We start from the raw sequence: 12712 nt of genomic DNA on the forward strand, positions 1-12712 counted from the left end.
GTGCTAAGAGTGGAGTAATAGCTCAGCCCAATCAACGACAGCACCCTTGCTTTGCTGTTCGTGTTCAGGCTCGCACTCGCTTGCCAGGACCCCTGGGCGAAGGGAAGGAGGCAGCACGATGCCAATGCATCTTCTCTACCCTGTGCCTAAAACAGCATGTGGGAGTTTTGAACAAAGAAGGTCTAGAAAGAGCAATCAGCTGCCCTGATGCTGCCTGCCCAAAGCGAGGTCATCTGCAAAAAAATGAGGTTGAGTGCATGGTGGCGTCAGAAATCGTGCAAAGGTATGAGAAGTTACAGTTTGAAAGAGAAGTGCTTTTGGATCCCTGCCAGACTTGGTGTCCATCCTCTACTTGCCAGGCAGTTTGCCAGCTCCAGGAATCAAGCCCACAGGACCCTCAGCTGGTCCAGTGCAAAGCCTGTGACATTGAGTTCTGCTCTGCTTGCAAATCTAATTGACATCCAGGTCAAGGCTGTCAAGAGAACATGCCAATCTCTTTTCTTCCAGGAGAAACAAGTTCAGTTTTTAAAATGGAAGAAGATGAGGCTCCAATCAAACGCTATCCAAAGTGTAAAGTTTACACTGAACGAGATGAAGGCTATACCCAAGTGATGTGTAAGAGCTGCAAACATGCCTTTTGCTGGTACTGTCTGGAATCTCTTGATAATGATTTTCTCCTTATACATTACAACAAAGGACCTTGTCGAAATAAGCTGGGACACTCCAGGGTGTCTGTTATCTGGCACAGAACACAGGTGGTAGGAATTTTTGCAGGATTTAACCTTCTTTCTACAATAGTGGGATGTGTCTCAAGTTACAGGTGTATTGCACACCCCCACTGGACAAGCCATAATTGAATGGACACATCAAAACTTAAAACACATGTTACAAAAACAAAAAAGGGGGAAATGTGGGAAGCTACACAGCTGTGTCCTAGCAATCAAGAGATGTGAAAGCCCACAGCTGTGTCCTAGCAATCAAGAGATAAAACATCTCCAGGCTCAAGTAGGAGATGAATGCAAACAGTCCTAGAGAACACAGCAGCAGCAGTAGGAGAAGCAGCAGCAGAGCAGAAGCAGCAGCAAGCTAGATCTGCGTCCCCTCAGAACAAAGCAGAGAATAAGTACCTGAGAGAACCAGGTTTGATCATGCAGCCAACAAAGCAGGCACAGATTGTAAAAACTAGTCAGTGCATGAGCTCCATCCAAGCGCGGATCAAGAATGGGAAGCAGTTCGCTGCAAATGACGCCCAAACAGGGACCGGTGAGCCCCTCAGGGACCGGTGAGACCCCAGGACCAGTGAGTCCCACGATAGAGATAAAAATGGGACAGTGAGAATCCCAGGAACCAGTGAGTTCCGCGATAGCAGTAAACATGGGACAGGTTAGTTCCCAGGAGCACAAGCTCTACACTGAGGTATTATGTAAGGATTCGGATGTCACCGATGTCACCATCTCTGGATGTGTTTAAGAAAAGACTGGACATGGCACTTAGTGCCATGGTCTAGTTGACATGGTGGTGTCAGGGCAATGGTTGGACTCGATGATCCCAGAGGTCTCATCCAACCTGATTGATTCTATGATTCTCTGATTCCTAGGTTGATGGGGAGATGAAGGCACAGCTGTGCACCATGTAGGAGATATATCAATACCTCATAGGAGCCATGACTGAGAACTAAGAAGTCCTGACAAATGCAATGATGAAGGAGGGCGTGGTCACACTCCAAGCCAGGACCAATGAGTATTTGCTTCTGAGTGGGTCTCTTGGTAAGTTCATGCTTGGGGAAATGAGTCATCAAACTCTTGAAAAGGCACAGAGATTTTCAGCCACTGAGTGGAGTCCTCTCCTCAAGGAGCCAAAAGTTTCATGGGAAACCCTCCAGGGAATGATTAGGGAACCAATCCAGGCAGACTCTGAATCAGAAGCATTAGTGGCTGTCTGCAAGCACCCTTCTATATTCGTCATCTGGTCATGTCAGAAAAAAACAGAGCCTAGGAATTCCTTAGGACATGCAGACCCTTGGGGTCATCCACTGTTCCTGCCACTGAGAGACAAACAGGCAGGGCATGTGTTGTGGGTTAACCCCGGTGGGAGGATAAGCACCACAGAGTCACACTCACTTCTCCCCCCCACCCCCAGTGGGACAGGACAAGAGGAAAGGAAGAATAAAACCAAGAAAACTCGAGGGCTAAGATAAAACAGACAAACAACAAACAAGGAAATTGTTTAATACGTGATGGGTAAGTGGAAGGAGAGGGAAGAAAACAAAACAAGTGATGCAAAAGCAATCCCTCACCACTTCCCATGGATAGCCCAACATCCAGCCAGTTCTCAAGCAAAAGATGGCTAATCCCCCTAAAGCCCCCTCTTTTCCCTTTTATTGCTGAGCCTGATGTTATATACCACGGAATATCTCTTTGGATAGTTTAGATAATCTGCCTGGTCGTGTCCCCTCCCAATATATTGCACACCCCCCAATCTATTCACTAGGTAGGCAGAGTGAGAAACAGAGAAAGCCTTGATGCTGTGCCAACGCTGTCCAGCAAAAGCTAGAACATTAATGTGTTTTCAGTACTGTTTTGGTCAAAAATCAAAACCACAGCAGTGTCCTCGATTGATAGCCAGCTGAGTATGAGCCAGCAGTGTGCCCGTGCAGCCAAGAAGGCCAACAGCATCCTGGCTTCTATCAGAAATAGTGGGGCCAGCAGGACCAGGGAAGTGATTGTCCCTTTGTGCTCGGCACTGGTGAGGCTGCACCTTGAATACTGTGTTCAGTTTTGGGCCCCTCACTACAAGAAAGACATTCAGGTGCTGGAGTGCATCCAAAGAAGGGCAGCGAAGCTGGTGAACGCTCTGGAGAACAAGTGTTACAAGGAGCGGCTGAGGGAACTGGGGGTGTTTAGTCTGGAGAACAGGAGGCTGAGGGGAGACCTTATCGCTCTCTACAACTACCTGGAAGGATGGTGCAGCGAGGCGGGGGTTGGTCTCTTCTCCCAAGTAACAAGTGATGGGACGAGCGGAAACGGCCTCAAGTTGCACCAGGGCAGGTTTAGATTGGATATTAGGGAAAACTTCTTCATGCAAAGGGTTCCTAAGCAGTGGAAGGGGCTGCCCCGGGAAGCGGGGTGCAGCGGGCAGGCGTGGCTGTGATGGGCTCTGGCGCCTGTGACATCACAGGGGACGTGTCACAGTGGGGCAGTTCCCAGGGGTGGCAGCAGGCAGCGCTGCCCCAGTGCGGCCTGGGCCAGCGGTGAGTGCGCACTCGGGGGAGGCTGGGCTGGACGAGGGCCGGGGCACAAACGCGGCCCCAGGGGGGTGGGTTCTCACCCTGCACCGAGGGCTCAGCCGCTCGCGGGAGCGCCCTGAGCAGGGCACGGTGCAGCCGCCACCGGGTCTGGGGTCAGGCCTTGCTGCCTCCCAGCTGCCTCGGCCCCTCTCCTACCTGCACCCAGCTCCCTGCAGCTCCCGTCCCCGCTTCCCCCGCCGTCAGCTCCCTTCCTCACAGCCCCACTGAACCCCTTCTCTCTCTTGTCCTGCAGGCCATGGCTGCCAGAAAATTCTTCGCCTCGGTTGTGGGAAAACTAATTCTGAGGGCGAAAACAGTCGGTGATGAGCCGGATGAAGCCACGTGTGAGCGCATGCAGCACCGTGCGGAGCAGCTGAGCCAGGAGACGACTCAGCTGCTGCAGGAGCTGGAGCTGAGGAGCCTGGAGCAGAGCACATTTGCCTGGGGAGCCCTGCTCTTTGCTGCCTTGCAGACATGGCAGTTCTGGGCAGTTGCTGGCATCCTGGTCCTGCTCTTTGGGCTCTTCAGGTGGCTCAGGAAAAGGAGCCCTGAGCCAGAGAGCAGCAGCAAGGAGGAGAGTAGCAGCAAGGAGGAGAGCTCCAGAGCGACAGCAAGGAAGAGGAGGAGGAAGAGGAGCAGGAAGAATGTCATCTCTGCAGCTCCTTCCTCCTCATTCTCTTCCCCTGCTCCAGCGTGGGGGCCCTCCCACACAAGACATTCCTCCATGAACTTCTCCAAAGTGAGTCCTTCCCAAAGGCTGCAGTTCTTCATGAACTGCTCCAGCATAGGTCCTTTCCACATATCCTTTCCATGGGGTGCAGTTCTTTAGAAGCTAACTGCTCCAGCGTGAGTCCCCACCGGGTGACAGGTCCTACCAGAAAACCTTCTCCAGTGTGGGCTTGTCTTCACAGGGTCACAGGGCCTGCCAGAAGGCTGTTCCAGCACGAGCTCTCCACAGGGTCACAGCCTCCTTTGGGAGCATCCACCTGCAAGAGCGTGGAGTCCTCCACGGGCTGCAGGTGAATATCTGCTCCACCATTAACCTTCATGGGCTACAGGAAACAGCCTGCCTCACCAGAGTCTTCACCACAGCCTGCAATGGAATCTCTGCTCCAGCACCTGGAGCACCTCCTCCTCTTCCATCTTCCCTGACTTTGGTGTCTGCATAGTTGTTTCTCTCTATACTCTCTCTCCTCCCTCCCAGCTGCTGTCATGCACCAGTGTTTTCCCTCCTTCTTGAATATGTTCTCACAGAGGTGCTACCACCATCGCTAATTGGCTCAGCCTTGGCCAGCAGCGGGTCAGTCTTCGAGCCGCCTGGCATTGGCTCTGTCGGACATGGGGATACTTCTAGCAGCTTGTCACTGAAGCCACCCCTGTACCCTGCCCCCCCCACCAAAACCAATACACTGCTCAGGTGCCACAGAGTCAGGGAGCACTTGGCAGAAAAGCTCATGCAGTGTGCTCTGCTTTCACTGATTCTGTAACTAAGGCTCCCCCACCTCTCTGTCCTCCAGTCTTGGGCTCATTGGACTAACTCATGACCCTCCACAGCTCTGCATCTTTCTTATGGGCTGTAGGGAGGCTGAAGTGGGTGCCTACGGAGCTCGAGGCAATCCAAGCCCAGGGAGCCCGACAGCATTGCCCTTGGCGAGCCCAGTGAGGCAGATATGAGGCTCTCCGAGAAGGGAACCCTTTGCACAGGGGACAAGTACCATGAGTGCAGAGCGGGGTCTGGCTGTTCTTACTGAAGCTTCAGAGCAAGGCTTGGGCACAAGCCAGCGCAGAGCAGCGGCTCCGAGGACTGGAGGCATAGCTAAGGCTGGCGCAGGAGGAATGAGCGTCCCGCAAGCACTGGGCACCTCCACTCCTCCATCACCTCATCAGGTCTCTTGGGAAGCAAGGTCCTCTCACCATGGTACAGCAGGAAAAGGGATCCTGCCACAGAGGGGCCCATCCCACCACCAGGATAAACACCACCACCCACCCACCCATCGGTGTCACGAGGGCACCAAGAGCACACCCATGTCCATGGCCCCTTGGCTGGTGGGTTCTCACCCTGCACTGAGGGCTCAGCCGCTCACAGGAGCACCCTGAGCAGGGCACGGTGCCGCCACCACCAGGGCTGGGGGCAGGCCTTGCTGCCTCCCAGCTGCCTCAGCCCCTCTCCTACCTGCCCTCAGCTCCCTGCGGCTCCCGTCTCCCCTTCCCCCGCCGTCAGCTCCCTCCCTCACAGCCCCACTGAACCCCTTCACCCCTTCTCTCTCTTGTCCTGAAGGCCATGGCTGCCAGAGAATTCTTCTGCTCAGTTCTGGGAAACCTAATCCTGAGCGTGAAACCAGTCGGTGATGAGCTGGATGAGGCCACACGCGAGCGCATGCAGCAACGTGCAAAGCTGCTGAGCAAGGAGATGACTCGGCTGCTGCAGGAGCTGGAGCCCAGGAGCCTGGAGCTGAGGAGCCTGGAGCAGAGCGCCTTTGCCTGGGGAGCCCTGCTCTTTGCTGCCTTGCAGACATGGCAGTTCTGGGCAGTTGCTGGCATCCTGGTCCTGCTTTTCGGGCTCTGCAGGTGGCTCAGGAAAAGGAGCCCTGAGCCAGAGAGCAGCGGCAAGGAGGAGAGCTCCAGAGTGTCAGCGAGGAGGAGGAGGAGGAGGAAGAGGAGCAGGGAGAAAATAATTCGGTTGTGTGAAGCCTAACCCTGAGAGCCTGTCTTCGTTTAGCCTGCACCCAGGGCTAAACAATAACAGTTTTCCTCTCACCCAATATCCCTTTCCCAACTGAGGAAGGAAATTGGGAAAAAGAGGGAGACTTGTGGGCTAGAATTAAACAGATTTAATAAAATAAAGAAACTGATATAAATGCTAACACAAAACACACAAAAGTGTACTTAGCTACAGGTTGCAGCAAGTTGTCCAGGAATAGCAATCATCAGCAATGGGGCGGGCGGGCGGGAGGGAGACCAAAAGAAAGGAGAGCAAAAACAGCCCCACCTCTCCCCAGCAAGCCCTCCCTTTTATAGTGAACTTGATTGTCAATGATATAGAATACACCTGTGGGCCAGCCTGGGCCAGCTGCCCTGCATTTAACTGCTAAGGGCCCTGATCACCATGGCTCCCACAAACTGAACCAAAATCCCAGTGAAACCGGGACAGAGCCACAATGGTTAGTGATGAGCTGGATGAGGCCACGCGTGAGCGCATGCAGCAGCGTGTGGAGCAGCTGAGCCAGGAGATGGCTCGGCTGCTGCAGGAGCTGGGACATGGGAGCCAGAAGCAGAGAAGCCTGGAACAGAGGAGCCCTGCTCTTTGCTGCCTTGCAGATGTGGCAGTTCTGGACCATTGCTGGAGTCCTGGTCCTGCTTTTGGAGCTCTGCTGCTGGCTCAGGAAAAGGACGTGTCAGGCAGGCAGCAGCAGCAAGGGGGGCAGTGCCAGAAATAAGGCACATAAGGAGAAGCAAGAAGAAAAAGCCAGTGTTGCACCATATGTGGGCAGGATTTTGGACAAGCGCCTCCTGGACCTGCCAGAGTGGGACATGATGCAGCTGAAGAGGCCATCGCAAGGAGCCTTGCAACAGAGAATCCTCTTACCACCTGGACAGCAACTGCCCTCCCTCTTCAAGACAGTCCATTCCCTCTGGGGGCTTTACTCTGTGCAAAGTTGACAATAAATGGGGTGTTTGAACAAATGCTGCATCCGTGAGTGTCTGTGTGTCACTTTGTTGGGGAACACGGGCATAGGGTGCTGACAGCTCAGCTGCCACAGTCAGGGAGCGTTTTGCACAAGAGCTGCTGCAGTGGGCTCTGGTTTCATGATTCACTGGGCTTTGGCTCCCCAGGGCTTGTGGGTTAATCCCAGGAGGCAGTTTGGCATTACCCAGCTGCTCAATCGCTTGCCCCCAGTGCGATGGTGGAGAGAATCTGAAGGGTAAAAGTGGGGAAACCTGTGGGTTGAGCTAATACACTTTTGTAGGTCAAGCAAGAGCTACGCGCCCAAGCAAGGCAAAACAAAGAATTTATTCACTACTCCCCCAGTCTGCCGAGCAGACCTGCCTTTTCAGCAAGCATTTCGCCTCCCTGCAGCTCAGGTTGAAAGCCTTATTACCAGGAAACTTCCTAGCCTTGTAACGGCCCTCAGATTGTTATCAGCTCTTGCTTTGTCACGTGGGTACAAAGTCACGCTGAGAAGCCCAAGGGTGGTCAAAAGAGACTTCAGGGCCTCAGGGAGATTTGTAAAGGGATTAGGAGCACACGTAGTATTCTCCTCTGTCCTCCCAGTTGTAGGGAATCATAGAATCATAGAATGGTTTGGGTTGGAAGGGACATCAAAGATCATCTAGTTCCAACCCCCCCTGCCATGGGCAGAGACACCTTCCACTAGACCAGGTTGCTCCAAGCCCCATCCAACCTGGCCTTGAACACTTCCAGGGAGGGGGCATCCACAACTTCTCCAGGCAACCTGTTCCAGTGTCTCGGAATGACACGGAAAGAAACAGGTGGATGACACTTATCAATACCTGGCTCCAAGGCTAGCGTCACTGGCAGAATTTGGGGTTTTTCACTCATGGCATGGTCTATGCAACAGCAGGCCTGCTGGGGCCAGACGAGATTCACTGATCTTAATGGGGGAAATGTATTTTTGCTCACGAGTTAGCAGGGCTTTTTGAGCGAGCTTTAAGCTACGTTTGAAGAGGGGAAGGGATAAAATCAGGCTTACTAGTGATAAGCCATGGGACAGCATGACAATGTTTGAGAGACGGTGTGCTAGCCAGAGCTTTCACTCTGCTCCTCAAGGTACTGAGTACACTAGAGTGCATTTGAAATGTTTGTACACTAATGCAGGCCATGTGAGGAAATGACAGGAGGAACTAGAGGCCTTGGCTCAGTCCCAGAGGCTGCTCAAGGAAGTAGTTAATAAGGTCCCCTGGGAATCTACTTTTGAGGCTACTGGTGTCCCTAAATGTTCAGAAATGTTGATCACTTTTTAAGAGCCATTTCTGCAGAGCAGAGGAGCGGGCAATTCCCATGTGTCGCAAGTCAAGCAAGAGGGGCAAAAGGCTGGCTTGGCTGACCAGGAATCTCCTTGGGAAACTTAGGTGACAAACGAAAGTATATGGGCTCTGGAAAGGGATCTGGGGGTTGTGGTTGATGATAGCCTCAACAAAAGTCAGCAATGTGCCCTGGCAGCCAAAAGGGCTAGCCATGTCCTGGGATGCATTAGGCACAGTATAACTAGCCGGTCGAAAGTAGGGATTGACCCACTGTACTCTGCACTGGTGCGGCCTTACCTGGAGTACTGTGTGCAGCTTTGGGCTCCACAATGTAAGCAGCATATGAAAATATTAGAATGTGTCCAAAGGAGGGCAAAATATGGTGAAAGGACTAGCAGGCAAGTACTTATGAGGCGCAGCTGAGGACACTGGGTTTGTTCAACTTAGAGACTGAGGGCTGACCTCATTGCTGACTACAACTTCCTTAGGATGGGGAGCAGAGAGGGAGGTGCTGATCTCTTCTTTCTGGGGTCTGGAGATCGGACACAAAGGAATGGCTTCCAGCTGCAACAAGGGAAGTTCAGATCAGATATTAGGAAAAAGTTCTTCACTGAGAGGGTGGTCAAGCAGTAGAACAAGCTCCTCCAGGAAACAGTCATGGCCCCAGGCCTGTTGGTATTCAGGAAGCAATTGGACAATGTTCTTGGATATATGAGATAGAGCTGGGATGAACAGAGTTAAATCTAGTTGGTAGCCAGTCACAAGTGGTGTTCCCCAGGGCTCAGTATTGGGGCCAGTTCTCTTTAATGTCTTTATCAATCATCTGGATGAGGACGTCGAGTGCACCCTCAGTAAAGTTTGCAGATGACACCAAGTTGGGCGGGAGTGTTGATCTGCTTGAGGCTATGAAGGCTTTACAGAGGGATCTGGACAAGATGGATTGATGGGCTGAGGCCAACTGAATGAGATTCAACAAGACTAAGTGCTGGGTCCTGCACGTGGGTCACAACAACCCCATGCAATGCTACTGGCTTGGGGAAGAATGGCTGGGAAGCTGCCTGGTGGAAAAGGACCTGAGGGTGTTGGTCGATGACCAGCTGAATATGAGCCAGCAGTGTGCCCATGCAGCCAAGAAGCCCAACAGCATCCTGGCTTCTATCAGAAATAGTGGGGCCAGCAGGACCAGGGAAGTGATTGTCCCTTTGTGCTCGGCACTGGTGAGGCTGCACCTTGAATACTGTGTTCAGTTTTGGGCCCCTCACTACAAGAAAGACATTCAGGTGCTGGAGCACATCCAAAGAAGGGCAGCGAAGCTGGTGAACACTCTGGAGAACAAGTGTTACGAGGAGCAACTGAAGGAACTGGGGGTGTTTAGTCTGGAGAACAGGAGGCTGAGGGGAGACCTTATCGCTCTCTACAACTACCTGGAAGGAGGGTGCAGCGAGGCGGGGGTTGGTCTCTTCTCCCAAGTAACAAGTGATGGGACGAGCGGAAACGGCCTCAAGTTGCACCAGGGCAGGTTTAGATTGGATATTAGGGAAAACTTCTTCATGCAAAGGGTTCCTAAGCAGTGGAAGGGGCTGCCCCGGGAAGCGGGGTGCAGCGGGCAGGCGTGGCTGTGATGGGCTCTGGTGCCTGTGACATCACAGGGGACGTGTCACAGTGGGGCAGTTCCCAGGGGTGGCAGCAGGCAGCGCTGCCCCAGTGCGGCCTGGGCCAACGGTGAGTGCGCACACGGGGGAGGCTGGGCTGGACGAGGGCCGGGGCACAAACGCGGCCCCAGGGGGGTGGGTTCTCACCCTGCATCGAGGGCTCAGCCGCTCGCGGGAGCGCCCTGAGCAGGGCACGGTGCCGCCACCACCGGGTCTGGGGTCAGGCCTTGCTGCCTCCCAGCTGCCTCGGCCCCTCTCCTACCTGCACCCAGTTCCCTGCAGCTCCCGTCCCCGCTTCCCCCGCCGTCAGCTCCCTCCCTCACAGCCCCACTGAACCCCTTCTCTCTCTTGTCCTGCAGGCCATGGCTGCCACAAAATTCTTCACCGTGCTTGTGCAAAGCATCATCCAGCTCCCACAGATGGTCGGTGATGAGCTGGATGAAGCCACGTGCGAGCGCATGCAGCACCGTGCGGAGCAGCTGAGCAAGGAGATGACTCGGCTGCTGAAGGAGCTGGAGCAGAGCGCCTTTGCCTGGGGAGCCCTGCTCTTTGCTGCCTTGCAGACATGGCAGTTCTGGGCAGTTGCTGGCATCCTGGTCCTGCTCTTTGGGCTCTTCAGGTGGCTCAGGAAAAGGAGCCCTGAGCCAGAAAGCAGCAGCAAGGAGAGCTCCAGCAGCGACAGCGAGGAGGAGCGCTTCAGCAGCAGCATTGAGGTGGAGGAGGAAGTGGAAGAAGACGACAATGATAATGCAAATGACGTGGGAAGGTTTCTTGAGGAACACATACCGTGGCCAGTTCGGAACGTAGCCCTAGAGTGCCAGGAGGTGAAGGTGCTGTTATTCCACTTCATCCTTGTCTTCAGACACCTCTTGGAAAATAGTTTCCTCCCGGTGCTGCAACAAGCAATCGAGGTGGGCAGAGCCTTTGAGGGTTGGAGTGCTCATGAGGAAGATATCACCTATAGCATGCTCATGCCCCTGAAGCCCCCCCCTGGGCATGCGTTTTACCTGGAGCTGAACACTGCTGGGGACAGGCCGACAAGGAACTTCCGTGTCTGTGTGGAGCAGGTGTGCACCTGCATGAGCGAGCAGCTGGTGGAGAACATGCTGTGCTTCCTCCACCACCCCAAGGAGGAGCTGAGAAGGAATCAGGACCTCAGCCTCCTACACACCCTCTGCACCGACTCCTACCTAGATGTGCAGAAAACTGCCCGCTGGTTCCATAATTTGGTGAAAGCTGCCTGGGTGGGCTTGCCTCTGTCATCAAACCACACTCTAACGATGCTGCCCTTCGGCCGCTCCTGCAAATTCCAGATTAAAAAAGGCAACAAGAAAAGACTCACTATTGAGGTCATGTTTGGGGTGCAGCAAGGTGACTCGGACATCTTCGTGAGCAGCCAGAGTACAGAGGGCATCTTCACCCCAAGCACAACGTGGCCAGAGAGCTATGCTGTGGCAGAGGTGAAGTTCTTCAGGCATGTGGCCAGGCAGGCCCCACTCAACAGCTTCCACCTCAAATGCCTGCAGGTCTGCACCCACATTCTGGTGGGCACAGGCTTTTCCACCTATGCCTTCAAGACAGCAGTGATGCATCTCCTGACCGAAATACCCCTGTCAGACTGGCGCAGGAGGGATTTCCTGCTGAGGCTGCAGGATATCATGCGGTACCTGCGCAGCTGCCTGGAGGAGAAGCGCCTCGACCACTTCTTCTTTGGCAATGCAAGGGTGCCTGAGGAGATCATCTTGCCCCCAGACTTCCAAACAGCCGAACCACTCAACCTCTTCCAGCACCTCACGGAGGATCCCCATGCCCACGCCGAGGCACTGCGTGAGTTTGAGGAGCTGCAAGATCGGCTCACAAGACTGCTGTACTACTATGGCTGCTGAAAGAGTTCTTCATGCACAGAACTGGGGGCTCACAGCAGAAGGCAGATGACCACCTCATACCGCAGGGAAAAAGAGGGGAGAATGGGGCACACAGAAGGGGAAGGGAAATCCCTGCGCAGCAGCCCTCTGCCAAGAGCTGCAGCGTTCTCCCCTCAACAGTCTCAGTGCAGCAGCCAGTGACGCCTACAGAGGCTACAAGATAACTTTCATCCTCCTTTCCCCTTGCACTGGCTGCAGCCTGGATGGCTTTTCCCATGGACTGAGAAATTCTTGCTGGCAGCTCCAGCTGGGCAGGGACCAAGCGAGAGGCACTGCTGCTGTGCCTGCGTGTGTTCACTGGGGTCCAGGGGGAGAATCTACCCATCCTAGACACTCCTCGGGGTGCTGGTGCTGCAGAACTGAGCACGCTGGACACGGAGAACACGCTGCTCAACTGACAGCGGGGATTGCTGCCGCATCCTTCCTCCACAGCAAAAGCACACTCTGGGGAGTGGGACCCGATGCAGCTGAAGAGGCCATCGCAAGGGGGCTTGTGACAGCGACTCCCTTTGCCACCTGCAGAGCGACCGCCCACCCCCTTTGAGAGAGTCTGTTCCTCTGAGACCTTTCCTCTGTGCAAAGTGGACAATAAATGGGGTGTTTGAACAAATGCTGTATCCGTGTCTGTGTGTCACTTTGTTGGGGAACACGGGCATAGGGTGCTGACAGCTCGGCTGCCACAGAGTCAGGGAGCACTTGGGAGATGAGCTGCTGCAGTGGGCTCTGTTTTCACTGATTCTGCAACTAAGGCTCCCCCACCTGTCCATCCTGCTGCGATGTGGCAATCGGAATAGTTTGTCACCCTCCACAGCTGTGCACATGGCCTGTGTGCCACAGGGAGCCTGAAGTGGTTTCCTTGGGAG

At 54.1% G+C, this 12712-nt stretch overlaps 1 protein-coding gene and 1 pseudogene across 1 annotated transcript; both read left to right on the forward strand.

The window, feature by feature from the left end:
* The first annotated feature begins 257 nt into the window (after positions 1-257).
* On the forward strand, positions 258-857 carry LOC137661785 (E3 ubiquitin-protein ligase RNF144A pseudogene; annotated as a pseudogene).
* A 2292-nt stretch (positions 858-3149) lies between these two features.
* Positions 3150-11810, forward strand: LOC137661786 (inositol 1,4,5-trisphosphate receptor-interacting protein-like 1). Its single transcript, XM_068397409.1, has 6 exons — positions 3150-3250; positions 3405-3489; positions 3540-4025; positions 5547-5914; positions 6670-6907; positions 10284-11810. The coding sequence occupies exons 1-6, from the start codon at positions 3150-3152 to the stop codon at positions 11808-11810; spliced, it is 2805 nt and encodes a 934-aa protein (XP_068253510.1).
* Positions 11811-12712: the final 902 nt, after the last annotated feature.

This window comes from Nyctibius grandis, chromosome 4 (assembly GCF_013368605.1).
Source record: "Nyctibius grandis isolate bNycGra1 chromosome 4, bNycGra1.pri, whole genome shotgun sequence".
In the NCBI taxonomy this organism is placed as follows: Eukaryota; Metazoa; Chordata; class Aves; order Nyctibiiformes; family Nyctibiidae; genus Nyctibius; species Nyctibius grandis.

Excerpts from the sequence above, each read along its gene's own strand:
- LOC137661786 (XM_068397409.1), top strand. The coding sequence starts at position 3,150 with ATGGGCTCTGGCGCCTGTGACATCACAGGGGACGTGTCACAGTGGGGC. Across the intron at positions 3,251-3,404 it reads CAGTGCGGCCTGGGCCAGCG|GCCTTGCTGCCTCCCAGCTG; the intron begins GTGAGTGCGCAC and ends GTCTGGGGTCAG. Across the intron at positions 6,908-10,283 it reads TGCCCTCCCTCTTCAAGACA|GCCATGGCTGCCACAAAATT; the intron begins GTCCATTCCCTC and ends CTTGTCCTGCAG.